General features: G+C 34.1%; 1 protein-coding gene across 1 annotated transcript in view; it reads right to left on the minus strand.

Annotated features, from left to right (window-relative positions):
- Positions 1-2,676: 2,676 nt before the first annotated feature.
- Positions 2,677-15,942, minus strand: part of LOC149082668 (nucleolar transcription factor 1-A-like) — a 30,133-nt gene continuing 16,867 nt past the window's right edge. The window contains exons 8-17 of the mRNA XM_089235943.1: positions 15,821-15,931; positions 14,602-14,726; positions 14,144-14,285; positions 12,692-13,018; positions 12,232-12,296; positions 8,647-8,715; positions 8,282-8,465; positions 6,539-6,625; positions 5,365-5,592; positions 2,677-4,052 (exon numbers count right to left, since the gene is read on the minus strand). Coding sequence (XP_089092069.1) covers positions 3,918-4,052; positions 5,365-5,592; positions 6,539-6,625; positions 8,282-8,465; positions 8,647-8,715; positions 12,232-12,296; positions 12,692-13,018; positions 14,144-14,285; positions 14,602-14,726; positions 15,821-15,931 — 1,473 coding nt within the window. The 3' untranslated portion in view covers positions 2,677-3,917. The remainder of the gene's footprint in view (positions 4,053-5,364; positions 5,593-6,538; positions 6,626-8,281; positions 8,466-8,646; positions 8,716-12,231; positions 12,297-12,691; positions 13,019-14,143; positions 14,286-14,601; positions 14,727-15,820; positions 15,932-15,942) is intronic.

The following is a 15,942-nucleotide window of genomic DNA, read 5'->3' on the forward strand; positions in this document are numbered from 1 at the left end:
TCTTTCATTTGCATATATATATAATAATTATAGGAGCAACAACTTGTTTCTGCAATACAGCATTCAAAGAATAGTTACACATCTTTAATATTACCCCCCTCTCGTGCAGAAGCATGAATGTGCAAATTTTAACTTTTGGGTATATTTTCTGGTTGGATCCCTTATTTTGCTCTCTCTCTCTCTCTGTTGTGCTAGAAATACAAATGTTTAAGTCCTATTGAAACATGTGCACTTTAGGGAAATGACACTCATAAAGTAACATGGGTAATATAAACATTTAGGCATCATTTCTCAATTTCTAGAAATTTTAACATTTGTGCTTCTGACATGAAGGGAACAATATATATGTGCATAGAACTTATAAAACCAGTAACTTCACAAAGTTAATGCATTTTTTTCTCTCAATTTAGAACATTAAAACAAGTGTTTTCCTGTAGAAGTAACGTAAACTAGGGGTAACTTTAGGAGAAGCATTATATTTATATTTGAAATTATTTAGCAGACCGAGTTTTTGTGCTTTCGTCTCACATTCTTGAAATACAAGTGAATGCGCTGAGGTGCTTAAATATATTCTGATTGTTGGTGCATTGTTTCTTCTATGTTTAGAGAGTATCATAACTGTGAAACCTCTTAAAACGTTGATTAGTCAAAACTACATGTCAAGAGAAAACAAAAAAGTAATTCAATTCATAAGTATTCAATTTATAATTTTATAATTATTAGTTTAATGTGAATTATTTCTGTATGTTAAAAAAAAAATAGTTTTTTACATAATAAAATGTAATCGATATTTGATGGGCAACATTAGGACATAGCTGTTCAAATTTTGATAAGTTTAGAAACTTAAAATGCAGTGGAAGATTCTATGCTGACAAAATAAATATGTCTGCGGAAAGGAATTTGAAGCCAATTATATGCAGAAGGCAGGGAAATATTGAAAGCGGACAAACATTTGTACCCTGCTACAAATTTGATAAAAGTTCTTGTACCCAAAAAAATTAAAAGTGGTTTGTTTCTAGTTGACATTAAGAAATAGGTTTAATTTAATCTTTCTATTGTGTTTTGATAAAACGTACATAATTGAAGAATTTTAAATTTTTAACAATTTCCCATCACTTGTATTTCAAGAAAAACTAGCTAAAAAACTTGATTTATTATTCATTTTATTCAGGTTTATTCCTTTGATTAATTAGTGTGAAAATAAAATTTCTAGTTCTCAACCTTTAAAAAACAGAAAGAACTAAGAGAACTTGAGAAAAAAAAGAAATAAAGAAATGGTCATTTTATCATTATAAAACTCCTCCTGTAAAATTTCTACAGGCTAGTGTTGGGGTAACAATCAGACAAGGGTACTAATATAACTTTTAGAATAGAAAAAAGGCTCGTCCTAAAGTTACCCTACATTTTGAGGTGTGTGTGTAACTTTAAAACAGAATTCCCATTTAGTTTATAATTTTAAATAAATAAGACATGGTAAGCAAGTTGAGGGTTATAGCTATATTTTCCACCAGAAATCATAATTATAGTATGAATACTACTCCAAAATTGTGGACTACTTTCCCTAAATTTACCTCAGTTTATGGCAATGCCTTTTTAGAGGTTGCAAAAGAGGACATACCCCCATATTGCAAATCATCAATATGTGATTGGCCAGCTTACTAAGCTCGTCTATTTGTGATGGGAGTTGCTTAAAGACTTTTCTGAAGGTTTCTTCTCCTGGTTAATTGTTCAAATGGTATATTCATGCACTAAATAAGTGGTAGCTAACCTTTTTCCAGCCTGTGCCATTTTTTTTGCCATGATTGCCCTCATTCAGGATTACTATATTTTCCCTTTGCCACCAATGACTTATCCAGAATAGTCTAATAAACAACCACTTCAAACTTCAAAGCAGATCGCGAGACCCCCAGACATAAGTTAGCGACTCCTCTTGGAGCTGTGACACATGCTTTGAGAACCACTGCCATATACAGTGATACCTCCGACTCAAGTCAGTGATAGGTTCCCCAGACTGACATCAGCGATGGTAACCTTGACAAGCAAAATTTTCTCTTTTGAGTAAATTTTTCACACACATCTAGAATTAATGTGCTGCCATCTATAGGTAAAAACACATAGGCAAGTATATTTAACACAAGAAAAGCATTATATTACATTTATAAAAAAAAATTAAAATTATTCTTTTGTTTCATGAAACAAATTTTGGCAAATTTTTACAATAAATGTGGGAAATTTCCCATGAGTACCATCACTGACAAGTTGAGGGAAACCTCAGGAGGAGAAGGGGGTAAATTTTAGCAGATATTTTTCATTCATTCATAGCTATTCATTTTTTTTAAATGTGACTCTTTCTTGGGGAAACATTTCTCTCCAAGAATATGAAGTCAAAAGCCTTCAAGCTTTCCTCAAAATGCATTTGTTCTTAACCAGCAGGCCTTGGTGAGGTTTTCGGGGTCTGTCCGCCTGGATGAGAAAACATTTAACTTGTTCTTACATTATTATGAGCTGAAATATTATGTAAAGGCTCTATGCTCTTTAATTCGTGGAAGAAGTCTTTGTAACCCCTTACAAGAAAATAATTTTTAAAAAGAGATGACATAAATGTAGAGTGACAGAAGTTGGAGCATAATACCATATTTTTTGAAAAACAATTTAGTCTTCCAGAAAAAAATAAAATAAAATTAGAACTTTTTTTATTTGAAAATAGTTTTTTGTTAAATATCATCAGATATTCAACAAATTTTTTTGATAAAAATCCATAGTGCGCGACACTTAGTACCATGCTATGCCGCAGGTTAGCAAACCCTGCATTATATGGATAAAACAAACTGCAACACAGAGTAACATTATGCAAATTATTTGACATGTGGATATATATAAATGTAATACACAAGCACACACATATACAGATTAATGTTAAAAAATGATAGCATAAAACTCATTAAAATTAGATTTCACCTATATGGTTGGCCATTCCATTAATTGCGGTCAATATGTTTTCTCAGAGGAGAAATAATACCATTTCTTTCCATATAATAAATTCAAGAAATAAAAAAAAAATCAATTGTGCATAAAACTTTTTAACAAGAACAACGATAAAACTGAAAACAGCACAACTACAAAAACATGCATAAAATGCTAGTCAATGAATAATCAAATAAAACAAAGTAGACACAATTCATTTGAACAAATGCAAAGTATCTTCCCATAAGGTTATTGATGCTTGGAAAAAAAAAATTCAAGTTTGACTATTTGTTACCAACATGATAAGCATGTCTTTAAATATTTTCAATTTCCTTCAAATGAAGTCAACAATAAAATAGTTGCACGAGCCTGTGCCAGTAACAAGGAGCAAGTCAGTTTTATTCCTAGTGAAAATATTTCAAAGAATAGTCAACAATATTTGAACAGAGTGTGTGAGTGAAGTTTTTTCCATTTCTTCGCTAACTACTTGATTGCTACACTTAAAAAAAAATAAAATGATATATCTCTGAATGATATTTCTTCAAATGCAAAGTAATAGCACTCACCAAGAAACCTCTATTTGAACAGTGATTTATATATATATATATATGAATGGGATAATTAGCGTTTCAATTCAGTTGGGTATGTCATTTTCTCACATAAAAGCAAATGCAATGACGGCCATTTATATGATGGGAGTATGAAATTAGAAAGAAAAAGTGAATATCCGTATGACATAGTATGAATGGTGCATAATGCTCCAATTTATATAAAGAAGTTTCTGCACTGCTATAAGAAGTGAGTATAATATCCACTGTGAGATAGCTAGCTGCATTATAGGCACTTCAAGAGACCTTAAGGAAGCCAGCCAATAGGACTTCTCGAAATTGTGAACGACACTTTACTTGCTTTTTTCCCCCCAGGGAGAGAAGGAAGTAGTTTCAAGTTAACTTTCATCCACTCTTTTCCTCTTCTTCACTTTCCGAAGCAGAATCGCTGCTATCATCACTGCCACTGCCGCTATCAGTGCCGCTTCCAGAGTCACTGTCACTATCACTTTCTGCAGAACTGCTGTCATTATCTCCATCCTACAAGTAATAATGAAAAAAAAACTGCGTTCTCAACTGAACAAACAGCTCATAACTAAAAATAGTTTATGAAAATTAAACTGTTCTATCACAAAAAAAAAAAACCAATATGTGCATAGAGTAAGATGCTTGCTATACACTCATATTAATGATTAGTACTCAATTTAAAAAAAAAAGAACTGGGCATTTTGCCTAATGTGGCCTTGTATTTGTATTAGATATTTTTCCAGCCTACAACACACCAAGGAGAAATTTTTCTGGTTATTCTAAATATCTGAATATATAGTGGAACTTCTGTCAGCTGACACCTTTGAAGTCTAGAAACACAAAGGGCCTCAATATATTTCGCTACATATTAAAAGACACTCCCTGTTATAAAGATATCTTGGTAAAAAAAATCTTGGTCCCATAGCATCCTTTATTGAGAAGTTTCACTAAATTTTTTCATACACCATCAGGGTTTTTTTTTCTTTTCAGGCAGTGTAAAATGGTACAGGTACCCGCAACGTTATACTTAAAAAACAAAAATTCAGGCACCTGCCACTTCCAGTTTAGAAGGTAGATAGCAACATTTCAGACACATGACAACCAAACCCTGAGAACCATAAATATGTAAGGGACAAACACATACTTTCATGGGAAATTTCTTCAGAGGAATGTTTACGAGCTACATGCGGTTTAGTAATAGAGTTATGTAATTGTACATATCGTCCTGGGGGGGGGGGGATGTGGGAACTGATATTTGAATTTTTACTCTATGGAAGTTATTTTCCTCAAATGTTTTGTAACACATGTTTCAATAAAAGGATGCACATTCACATTTCAGGCAAAACTTTGAAAGCAAAATAACGTATCCAAACCAGTTGATAATAAAATAAAGGAAAAATTTACACATTCGTGCTTCGAGCATGAGAGGGAAGATATAGTAACAGCCGATTTTTTACCTCTGGAAAAAAAACATGTTGACAACTAAATATAAATTTTTGTATATATTCAAATATTTTTTAGAGTACAATTTATAGATGAAATAAAGAAACCACATAAAACCTGTTTTTTATAAACAAGATTATTATACACCGAACTTCCTCAAATTTTTTCAACTTGTTTCATTTTTTAAAAATATTTAAATAATAATTTAAGTTTTTAAATAAGAAATTCACACCAAATTACTTTATCTTTATTCCAAAACTAAACATTAGAACAGCTCTATGTCCATTGAACCAGCGATATAGTGACAAAAGTAGATAATTTTAATATATTCATTTTTCAGTACAAATCTTCAAATACAGCAAAGCCCATAAAGTTAAACAACCTTCTTGTCATCATCATTATCATCATCATCGTCATCTTCATCACTGCCAGAATCGCTATCGGAGTCATCAGAGCCGCTCCCAGAACCAGATCCAGAACCTGACCCAGAGCCAGAATCATCTCCATCATCCGATTTTTCAGAATCATCATCGTCGTCGTCATCATCATCTGATGATGTCGTTGTGTCATCATCATCTGAGCTGTCTGAATCACTTTCTTTCTTGACAGACTAAGAGGAGGAAAAAACAACCATGAAAAAAAAAATAATTACCACATACACTTGTGTATAAGCCGACCCCCTGACTTCACGAGTACCAAAAACCACAATAAATTGAAAATCCAAGTATAAGCTGACCCCCCCCCCCTCAAATATCGGCACATTTTAAAGAGAAAAAAAATCATTCATTTTCATGCAATAAAAGTTACAATGAAAAATGATTCAAAAACTTTCTCTATTCTGTTTCTTTTAATTCTCAGAGCTCTATATCGAAACCCAATAAGGTGTGACATTTTCGTTTCTATCTTCAACTGTGCTGTCACCGCTGTCATCAATTTCAAAGAGGATGTCGTCTTCAGTTCCGTCCATCGTGTTACTGATACAACATTTTTAAAGGATTTGATAATGAAACAGAATTCAATGCCTTGTGAACCCAATTTCACATTAGGCCAATGTCAGGTTTCTTTAAGGCACCACACATTTTGTTTTCTTTATCTTTGGAAGTCTATTCAGTCCATAAATTCCTTAAATAATCTTTATAAGGCCTGTTGATGCTCACATCTAACGGCTGTAAAATAGACATAAGTCCACTGGGTATCAAAGACAATGTTTTTGATTTTTTTCCTTCGGCTTTACAACATTGGTACTGTGGGTTTGAACAAAGCCATAAAAGTCACTTCTGACTAATAGCGTAAATGGAAGTAATCCAATGATGTTGCAGATCTTCAAGCTATAGCTATGCAGAGGCCATGTAGCTCTATGATTTGGTGAAGTGGGGGTAGATATTTTCTCAAAAATTGACCAGCATAGAAGCCGACCCCCCCCCCCCAAATTGGGAACAAATCTTTCAACAAAAAAAAAAAATGCACTGTTTATACAAGAGTATATACGGTGTGTACTAGGTAAAATCTTAAAAAAAAATTATTAAAATTTTAAGTTCATTTAAATTTATTTTCACCTTTGAAGGATCAGTTTTTCTTTTCTTTGCCTTCAATGTAGCTTTTCTATGTTTCTCAAATTCTTGTATTTCAGCTGGCGATAGCCCCTATAAAATATTTTTTCTCCAGAATCAATTCTAAAAATTCATAATTACTAAATTACCATATGCAAAAAGCAAAAAAAAAAAGAAAAGAAAAAGAACATCTATTCATATCTGATTATATTTTGGTCACACTAAACTTTTTATGCATATGGGAGAAATTACTAATATAGATAATGTTTCCATGCTTCTCTCTGTGATTCATATTCGAGCCTTGCAAACCAGAGGGTAGTGTTCTAAGTACTAATACATTACATGGAGGGTTATATTAAAACAATTTTCAAACAGATGCACACAATAAGGATGAATTATTCCTTAAAAACTCAGATAGCTGTGTTCTATGACAATGAAGACCTTTTGAGCATTTTTTAAATTGGAATCTTACCTCCACGGTAGACGAGATAAAGGCAGTGCTTAGCACTTACAGGACACCCTGTATAAAACATTTTAATCCACTGGTTTGTCATGGAGCAATGACATTACCAGTTGGATTACAACCTCCTTGGTGACTTGCGATTTTTCAGTAATTTTAGTGATTATTGGCAACTTTTCAAAAATTATTTAACGATACCTGAGGATGTCTCATATCTAAGATTACAATTATTCCCGAAATTTTTCGAGAATTTTACCTTCATTATAAAAAATATTCTCATCTCACATCTTCAGCGTTTTTTCTCTCGTCATACATTTCAACTAGCTGCGATTTGCAGCAGCTCTACATTTCCAGATTTTCCACTCATTGGAAATTTTTTCCCTTGTTTGGCAGTTTTCTAGTGACAATAGCGATGTTCTGTATTAAAGATCTGAAATTCCCATATTTTTTCGATGGAATATGGTCAGCTTGTATTATATTTTCTCACAAAAAGCATGGATCTATGAACTAGAAAAGAACCATATGAACACAAGAAACAAAGCGATAATTAATATTGCCCACAAGAAAAAGTATTCCGTTTGTTCACGCTAAGAACCAATTTTATGTAGAAACTCAAACTGGTAGGCTAGGGGTAATTTCTCTGGACGACAAATTTTAGATAAAAGCAGTTATAAGATCTACTTTTACAGGGTGTGGTGTGGCAGAAGAGAATTACGTTATGTAGGGGTGCTACCCCTACCCCTCCCCAGTGCCGTCTCAAGGCATGGGCCCACCCGGGCACATCAAGAGAAAAGGGGGCCTCACATAAATGGGATCTGGTTGAGATTTTCGAAAATTTGCCTGGTAGGGCCTCAGAAAAATCATTTGGCCCGGGGGCCCATGATGCTCTTAAGACGGCCCTGCCCCTCCCTAGTTACGGCTGATGGTTTTCCATCTCAATTTTAAAAAATGGAAAAATACTTCATCTAATAACCTGATATATATTTATATACATATAATCATCTCTGCTGAGAGATAAGGTCTGAACATCGCTCTCACAGAGACACCCGACATTTGGCAAGAGATATGGTAGGCGGCCAACTACTATTTGAGTAAACAGAAATTGCATTAGTCCAAGGTTATGAGCAGTTCTGTGCACTCATCTTATAACTGGATAAGTAAAGTATTTAAATAACCAATGAGGTGAATAACCATCACCACCATTACAATGGATCTGATAGCAATAGCTGTGATCATGTGTGTGCATATTTAAAGGTTACATACAATCTTATATATATATATTAACTCACAGTGAGAAACTTTTCCATGTCTTTGTTATATTTTTTCATAAGGTCCTGTACTCGTTTCTTATATTTATCCTTTTCTGACATAGTCATAGCTTTCCATCTCTTTGCTATTTCACTCATCCTATGTTTAGGGTCAACATCAGTCAATATGCTTAACATTTCTGTAGAGAACAAACCATAACCACTCCTAAAAAAAATAAAATGCTTACAGTAATGAAAAAGATACCACTACAATGAAATTTGTACAAAATTATAAAAGTTAATTATTTTCTAATCACTAATATCTATTAAGAAGCATTACTTATATAATTATAAATTATTTAAAAATTTTAAGCATTTCAAATCAAAACACATAAATATAAACATACTGAGGTGGTTTCCTAGGTTCTCCTTTGAAAAGGCGTCTACGACCAGATGTGTCTCCAGATAAATCCCTTCTGTGTGATCGAATATAAAAAGTTACTCATCCACTTCTATAACAGGGTTCATACAAAATTTTCAAAATGAAAAGTAAGGAGTTTTTAAGGACTTTTTAAGGAGTTTCAAGCGGTTTTTAAGGAGTCATGGCAAACTTCATAACTTACAAGTTTTACGGCAAAAAAGGGGCGGGGCACATATGCAAATTTATTTTTAATTTGCAAACAAACTTTCCCTCTTCTCAAAAATATAGATGTAGAAGTGGTTCAAAAATTACAAGTTTTGATTTGTTACCCAGCATCATAAGAATTCATAAAATAATCAATCCACATACATGCTTTCTGTCGTCACCAAAGTGTTCTAAAACCTTCAAGTATTAGTCAAAAATATAACTCATAACAGCATCACATAAATTATAAAAATTCTAAAAGTGATATTCATTCCCCCTCCAATTATTCAAAATAAAAACCACAACTAACAAAGATTTTACTTACAAAATTATTTATATTTGCAGCAACTCTAGGCACACACACACTTCCAGCACAACTTCCTTGATAGTAAATTGCCCATAGATGGTAATAGACCCTAGTTGTGCTTGGTTTGAAAGAAAGCCTCCCCCCCACCCCCGGAAATCACTCTCAAACAATCTGGGAATGTGCCGCGGGCCGCTCAATTGAAGTAAGAATTTGCCACGAGCCACTTGAGACAGGCCACATTTAGGCCATGTGTTGAGTACATGTATGCTTTAAATAAGGGGCTGTTCAAGTATTACGACAGCAAATTTTCAACAATTTTTGACTCTTCCCCTCTTGTCAGAAAAAGTCAGCAAAACTCTCACCCTCCCCCTGTCAGCGCTCTGCCCCCTTCCTCCTAACGCTTATTGGTGGAATCTGAATCTGAATTGGGGGCTTCCCCCCAGATGATCAAAAATTTATTTTTTTAATCCACAAAATATTTTTGTATTTGAAGGCTAAGAACCCAAAATTGCTCAAAAAATTCATTGCGACCCTACCTCTCTAAGCCCTTGACCCGTGGTAAACATTCCGCCTGTGTGGACCAAATGTGGCCTGTCCCTAAATCTATTTTTGTAACAATGAACCAAGTGACACATTTACAGATCGCTTAAGTGACTCGTGGCACAATTCCAGACCATTTAAGCGATCTGTGGCACATTAAGTGATCCCTTGAGTGACATGTGACAAAGTTTTAGAGCATTGGTCCTGCCACCAGTGCGGTTCTACATCACTCAAGTTATCCGCGGCACATTCCCAGATTACTTAAGTGATCTGCGGCATAATCACGGATCACTTATATGACGCGCGGCACAGCTCCAGAGCATTTGGATCCGCTAAGTATTTGAAGATCACTAGAGTGGCTCTGTAGGGGACTCAATAGGGAGAATGTTAGTTCAGGTGCCCACAAACTAGCGAAAAGTTTTACTCGTTTTTCGCGCACCGAGTAAGACGCCATTAAGAATATTTCATATTTTTTATAAAGGGTGGTTGATGACGTAAGAATCATCCAACCCCCCCCCCCCTCCACGTCAGCAAATCGAAAATCCCCCATCCATGTTGACGTAATACTTGAATGACCCCTAACATAAAGATACCCGAAAGTTATTTTCTGAAGCTAAAAAAAGTGGGTTCAGTAATAGCGGCTGATCGGCTCGTCCCCCCCCCCTGTAAAACCAGACGTGGCTCGGGCTGTCACTTTTAAAAGCCGGTTTTCTATGCCGCGCGCAACGTGAATCACCCAGCGCGACACGCCGTCTATTCATCAATATGAAAAGCAGTACGACTGTTTTCCTACAGAGCGCAATACGGCTCACGACAGCGCTTTACGTCAGGCGTGATTGGCAGACTGCTTCTGGAGGAGTTAAGCGTCGTGTGCCGCGTGTTTCAGCGATCTTCCCTTTAAACCGGAGCATGCAGCCGATAGAGTATATGACGTCAGGGTCATATACTATATAGCCGTCCTGAGCCGATGCGCCACGCTTGGAAAACGCAAATGCGTAACGTCATTATGTAACTCATTTCTTTTCAGCAGCGAGTTGTAATGTGAATAAAACACGTCAAAAAAAACTGCGGAAAGCAATGACATTTCGCGGTTTCTCGGAATTTTCGTAGTGAGATATTGGCTGTAAGCAAATGGGAAGGAGGGATAAAATAGGAATAGTAGGAGAGAATTGCAGTAAAAAAAAGACTATTGCGGCGAAATTAGGAAAATAGGAAAAATAGGAAAGCTGCGAGGTCTGCACGCAATATACTGCGTAATATAGGAGGTTCGAGACATCGTTTCGCCGCATTTAGTAAAAACTTTCTCACCACTGGGCATGGGGGAATTTTCGGCTACTGGTTCAGCGGAGTGATGTCGTTCTACGGACCATCGATTTCCAACGCTGACCAATTTGCGACATATTCAGGAAAACACGTCAAAACTAGCGATTCGGTAAAAAATCGTATTTTTAGAAGCAAAAGCGTATAATCGTATTAATTTACTAAATACGACAAAATCGTACCGGTTGGCAGGTATGCACAACCATTGGATGTTCCAATACCATCCCCTGCTTTCACATTTCCTATTATAAAGGGAGAGAGCGTTTTTTTTTCTCTTTTCTTCCTCCTTATATTCGGGGGAAGCTTCCTCTTATTTTTCTAGGCAACGCTTGCTATTCATCACCATGGGGAATGCCTATTCTAAGAAAGATCATCCCTTCAGAGAGAGAGAAAAAAAAAAGACTTTTTCAGGCGTGGCTGCAAAAAGTAAGGAGTTATAAGGGCCCTTCCAGAAGGAAATGAAAAGTTAGGAGTATTTAAGGAGTTTGTAAGGATGTGCGAACCCTGTATAAGTATATACAGATTTTACTTCAGTACAACTCTAAATAATTAAATTCTGAAAAAGCAATGCTTTGTCTCTCAAACTTTTAAATTTAGGTTTGAATTGCAACTGTTAAATTTCAAATTCAACAATTTTAAGGACTGGGGAATCGTTAGAAAAATTTATATATATATATATATATATATATATATATATATATATATATGTGTGTGTGTGTGTGTGTGTGTGTGTGTGTGTGTGTGTGTTTTTGTGTAACTGATTTTAATTTTTTTTTGCATTTCTCTATTTTGCCTTTTTTCTCATGTTCTTTACTTCCATAGCTTGTTTTGCAAAGAATGTCAGGGGAACGGGTGGTAAAATAAGGTCTATTTTTGGCTTACTATCATCAAACATTTTTTGCTTTTGGGACAATGTTGGGGGTACCCCTCGATGAAGACCTCATTGTTCTATTCTACTGGTTTTCTTCTTTTGTTTTAATTTTTCACTTATATACATATATATATTGCAAGTCAAAAACAACTACACTAATAGAAAAACTATTTTTTAACCCTCTGTTGGGTGGAATATAAAATGTACTTTGCGATGTGCCTGAGAAATTGCGGCCAATGGAAGGTTAATACAAAGTTTAATTACTTCCTTCTGACAATGTGAGAGAAAATGTTTTAAATCACTAAATTTCAATGAAATACAGCACTAACCTCTTTGCAGAAGAACCTTCATCATAGGCTTTCCTTGCTTCTTCTGCAATTTTCCTATATTTATCCTAAATATATTTAAATACAAAACACAGTTTAATAACATAAGATACTTCATTTATTTGAAGGAAAAAAAACTGAATTTCTCATTTAATGAATGAACAAAAATCTGTCCATCCCAAAGCCATCTGATATTTGATTCATTATCCCCTATTTTACCAAGAACAAATACACAATTTCAAACAATCCCCACAACCATTACATTTTCCCAGCAGATTCTTAGAACTATGATTTTTCTTTACTGTAAAAAAATCATTTGTATAAGAGTTTTTGGGCACTATTAAAAACAATTTTTTTTTTATTTAAGTAAAAATATACTTGCTTGCTGAATAACATAACCCCCATAACCCACAACAATAAGAAAAATCACAGGCAAACAAAATAGGAAAAAAAAACAACCTACCTTCTTCTTTTCAGAAAGATCATTGTATTCTTTAGCTAACATTTTCATAACTTCTTGCTTAGAGTGCTCTGGATGTTTTTGCTTGTAAAGAGCGAATTTCTCTTGCTGAAAATAAAACATGGCAGAGAGTGGTTTCCTTGGACGTGCTCCTTCAATACAGTCGAGTTCAGTGACATTTTCATTCTTCACTCCATCAATGGCTGCAGCAGAATGAGTAAAATTTTTCTTTTTGTTGTTCACCTTCGATTCATTTTCAATTTTCTCTCGCTCTTTTTCTGGTAGTTTGCTAAGGTATGCGGCGTAGTTCTCCTTGTATTTTATATTTGCCTAACAAGAATATAAATATTTATTTTCAGAATTGATAACTAGTCATTGCCCGCGTTTGACTACTAAATGTCAAATTATAAATTGATGAAAGCCAAACATTAGACTAAATTTGATATCGGTTTGACTTTATTTTCAGTGAGCAAACTAATTATAAAAAAATCTAACTAGATCAAAATTAAATGTATTGTTTTCAATCATGTGAATAATTAACAGTTACAGTGGATTCATTGCAACTGATGAATGCTTTGGCAAGTTACCTAAAAATAATCAGTACAACACACACATCATAGACATAATATAATGTCTTGATTCATGTGATAGAAATTTACGAATAAGTTGAAATGATATTAAATTATTTCTATCAGAAATATAGAAAAACTTCAAATACAATAGACTACCTGGCCTAGTTAAATAAAATTCTCCATGATAAAATGAGAATTAATTTACTTTGCTAAGACTCTGCAAGTGTTATATCAATTTGTATAATAATTTATGAATGGACAGTAAAATAAAAATTTACTAATAAGATAATAAATAAAATTCTTTATAAATAAAGAATAATTTTTGTAATAATTAAGTATACATGCTTTGAAGTCCATACCAAGAAAGTCCTACATATGTTATTGTATACTGTGTACAGTACATAACAAATATTTACAAAGTACTGGCCCATACTTAAAGTTAGAAATAATGAATAAGTTTTAATGGTATGGGTGGAGTACGAAATGAACGCTATCTGGCATTTTTGCTATCCAGCCGGCGCTGGGCAACAGAACTTTTTGAAAACTTAGTGTAATGCCAGCCTAAGAAAATAACTTAAATCTGTCATTGCTTTATTAGTTCATTTACAAACTTGATAAGTACTTAAAAGAAAAAACGATCATAAATATCTTTTTGAGCACATAATTGTACACAGGAGAGTTAATTGTACAAATAAAAGGCTGTCTCAGGCAAAATGCCCAACGAGGTAGCTGAGACGCACAGTACCAAACACATCTTTTTGTATAAATTAGGATCTCAATCCAAGCTTGGCAGACAGCCAGTTTGGACGCTAAAGACAAAGATGCTATACGACTAGAAACATTTATCTCATGATAAATGTATAATCAAATGCAAGAATCTGACCTTTTGAGCCTGCTGATTATAATGCTCACGCTCAGTATCCTTAAGAAGCTTCCATCGCTTCGATATTTCGGCCATTTTCAATTTTGATGGTATTTCTTTCATTTCTCTAAGCATTATACGGGAGAAAAGACTGTAGCCAGAGCTGAAATTGAAAAAAAATAATAAGTAAATATATTTGGAAAGTATGTTGTGGCAATAAACAGTTGGGAAATCTTTCCTTTCCAGTTTGAATTTAAAAATAATAGGAAGGAATAATGAAAAGAAAAATAAAAGGAATAATTATGAATCTTATAAAATAAATAAAATAAAAGTCAGACTAGCACACAATTTCAACAATTTGGAGAAATTTTTGTTTTTTAGGCTCAGAAGCTATGTGCAAATTTTCCAGAAGGATGAAAGTGTGTCTGATCATTGCATTGTATTTGGTTATGCTAAAAATGCACAGAAGAAAATATTACTTAGGAGGCCTTTCCGGTTTTCCATCATATTTGTCTTTTAGTTCTTTTTCTGCTTTGTTCAAAACGGGTTTCACTGGTTCAGGATGGAAATCTGGATGATCTGAACAGTATTTCTCAATTTCCACCTGACACAAAAAAAAAAAAAATTGTGAATTGTTCACACAATTGCCAAAATCATTAGCACTGAGCAATTTTTAATGCAAATACCTATACAGTAGACTCTGCTTATTAGAATCACAGATGATGCTATTGTTCAGTATTGCTATCACTTTTTCAGAGTACAGAACAGACCGATATCATGACACAGGAAGAAATGAGCAATTATCGGGACAGTTCCCCCCCCCCCCCGTCAAAAGGTTTTTTTTTCTCTTCACATTTTAAACTAAGGGTTAGCTCAGTTTTTCAAAACTATTTTGTTCCATCACCCCCCTTCTTCAGAAATTTTTTTCTCTCATCGCCCCAACTCAAACAAGCCCATAGAATCCTGTTATATAACCATAGCTTCTATAGCCCCCGAACCCTTCTATTGCTTACCGGGGGGGGGGGGGAAGAGGGGAAGAATATTGTCCACATTGGGAGATACTGGTTTAGCTGAATAAATTCTGAAATGAAAAGGATAAATTCTCAACGCTTTTCAAGAAAAAAAAAACCAACAAAATGCTGAGAGAAGAAATGTGGAAATTCTTAGGAAATGGCACATTAACTTTGTGTACATCCAAATAATAGTGTAATAGTGGACATTATACAAACCAACATTTTACATTATAATTCCTACATGGAAGATTTGTTTACTGGAAATTTGTGGAGCTAAGCAGGGTTGGCCCTATAATGAGGGAGGGGAGGCTATACTGGTGTTCATATAGTTATCTGGCTAATTATTAATTGGCTATTGTTATCACGAACCTGAAGTTCTGATGTGATCATATTAAGCTGTGTTTACTGTAATAGAAATGAAAGTAATCGAACTGAATTTTTTAATCATATAAGCTGAAATACATTCAACTGATGTGACATATGTGAAAAATTTTTTTTGATAAATTTGAACTTTTTATATAAATTAAAATCAGACTATAACCAACAGCATATAGAAAAAAAAATTATGATTATTCCAGTCTATTGATAATTTTCCACAATAGATTTCTTACGAAAATACTTTAAATGCAATATGAGTCACTGTTTTGAGAATATACAAATTTTCACGACATTCTAGATTTCTTACAGTGTATCTTTGCTCATCTGAGACAGCTTTCCTGATCCATTTCACACGCTTATGTTCTGGTAGAGTGTTCCACTGCTTTCTCAATTTCTCCATTGCTTCTCTTTTATCCATCTGAATAGTAA

Source organism: Pholcus phalangioides, unplaced genomic scaffold, assembly GCF_987345545.1.
Source record: "Pholcus phalangioides strain wild (caught in Gottingen) unplaced genomic scaffold, Ppha-v1.0 ptg000009l_1, whole genome shotgun sequence".
Taxonomy (NCBI): domain Eukaryota; kingdom Metazoa; phylum Arthropoda; class Arachnida; order Araneae; family Pholcidae; genus Pholcus; species Pholcus phalangioides.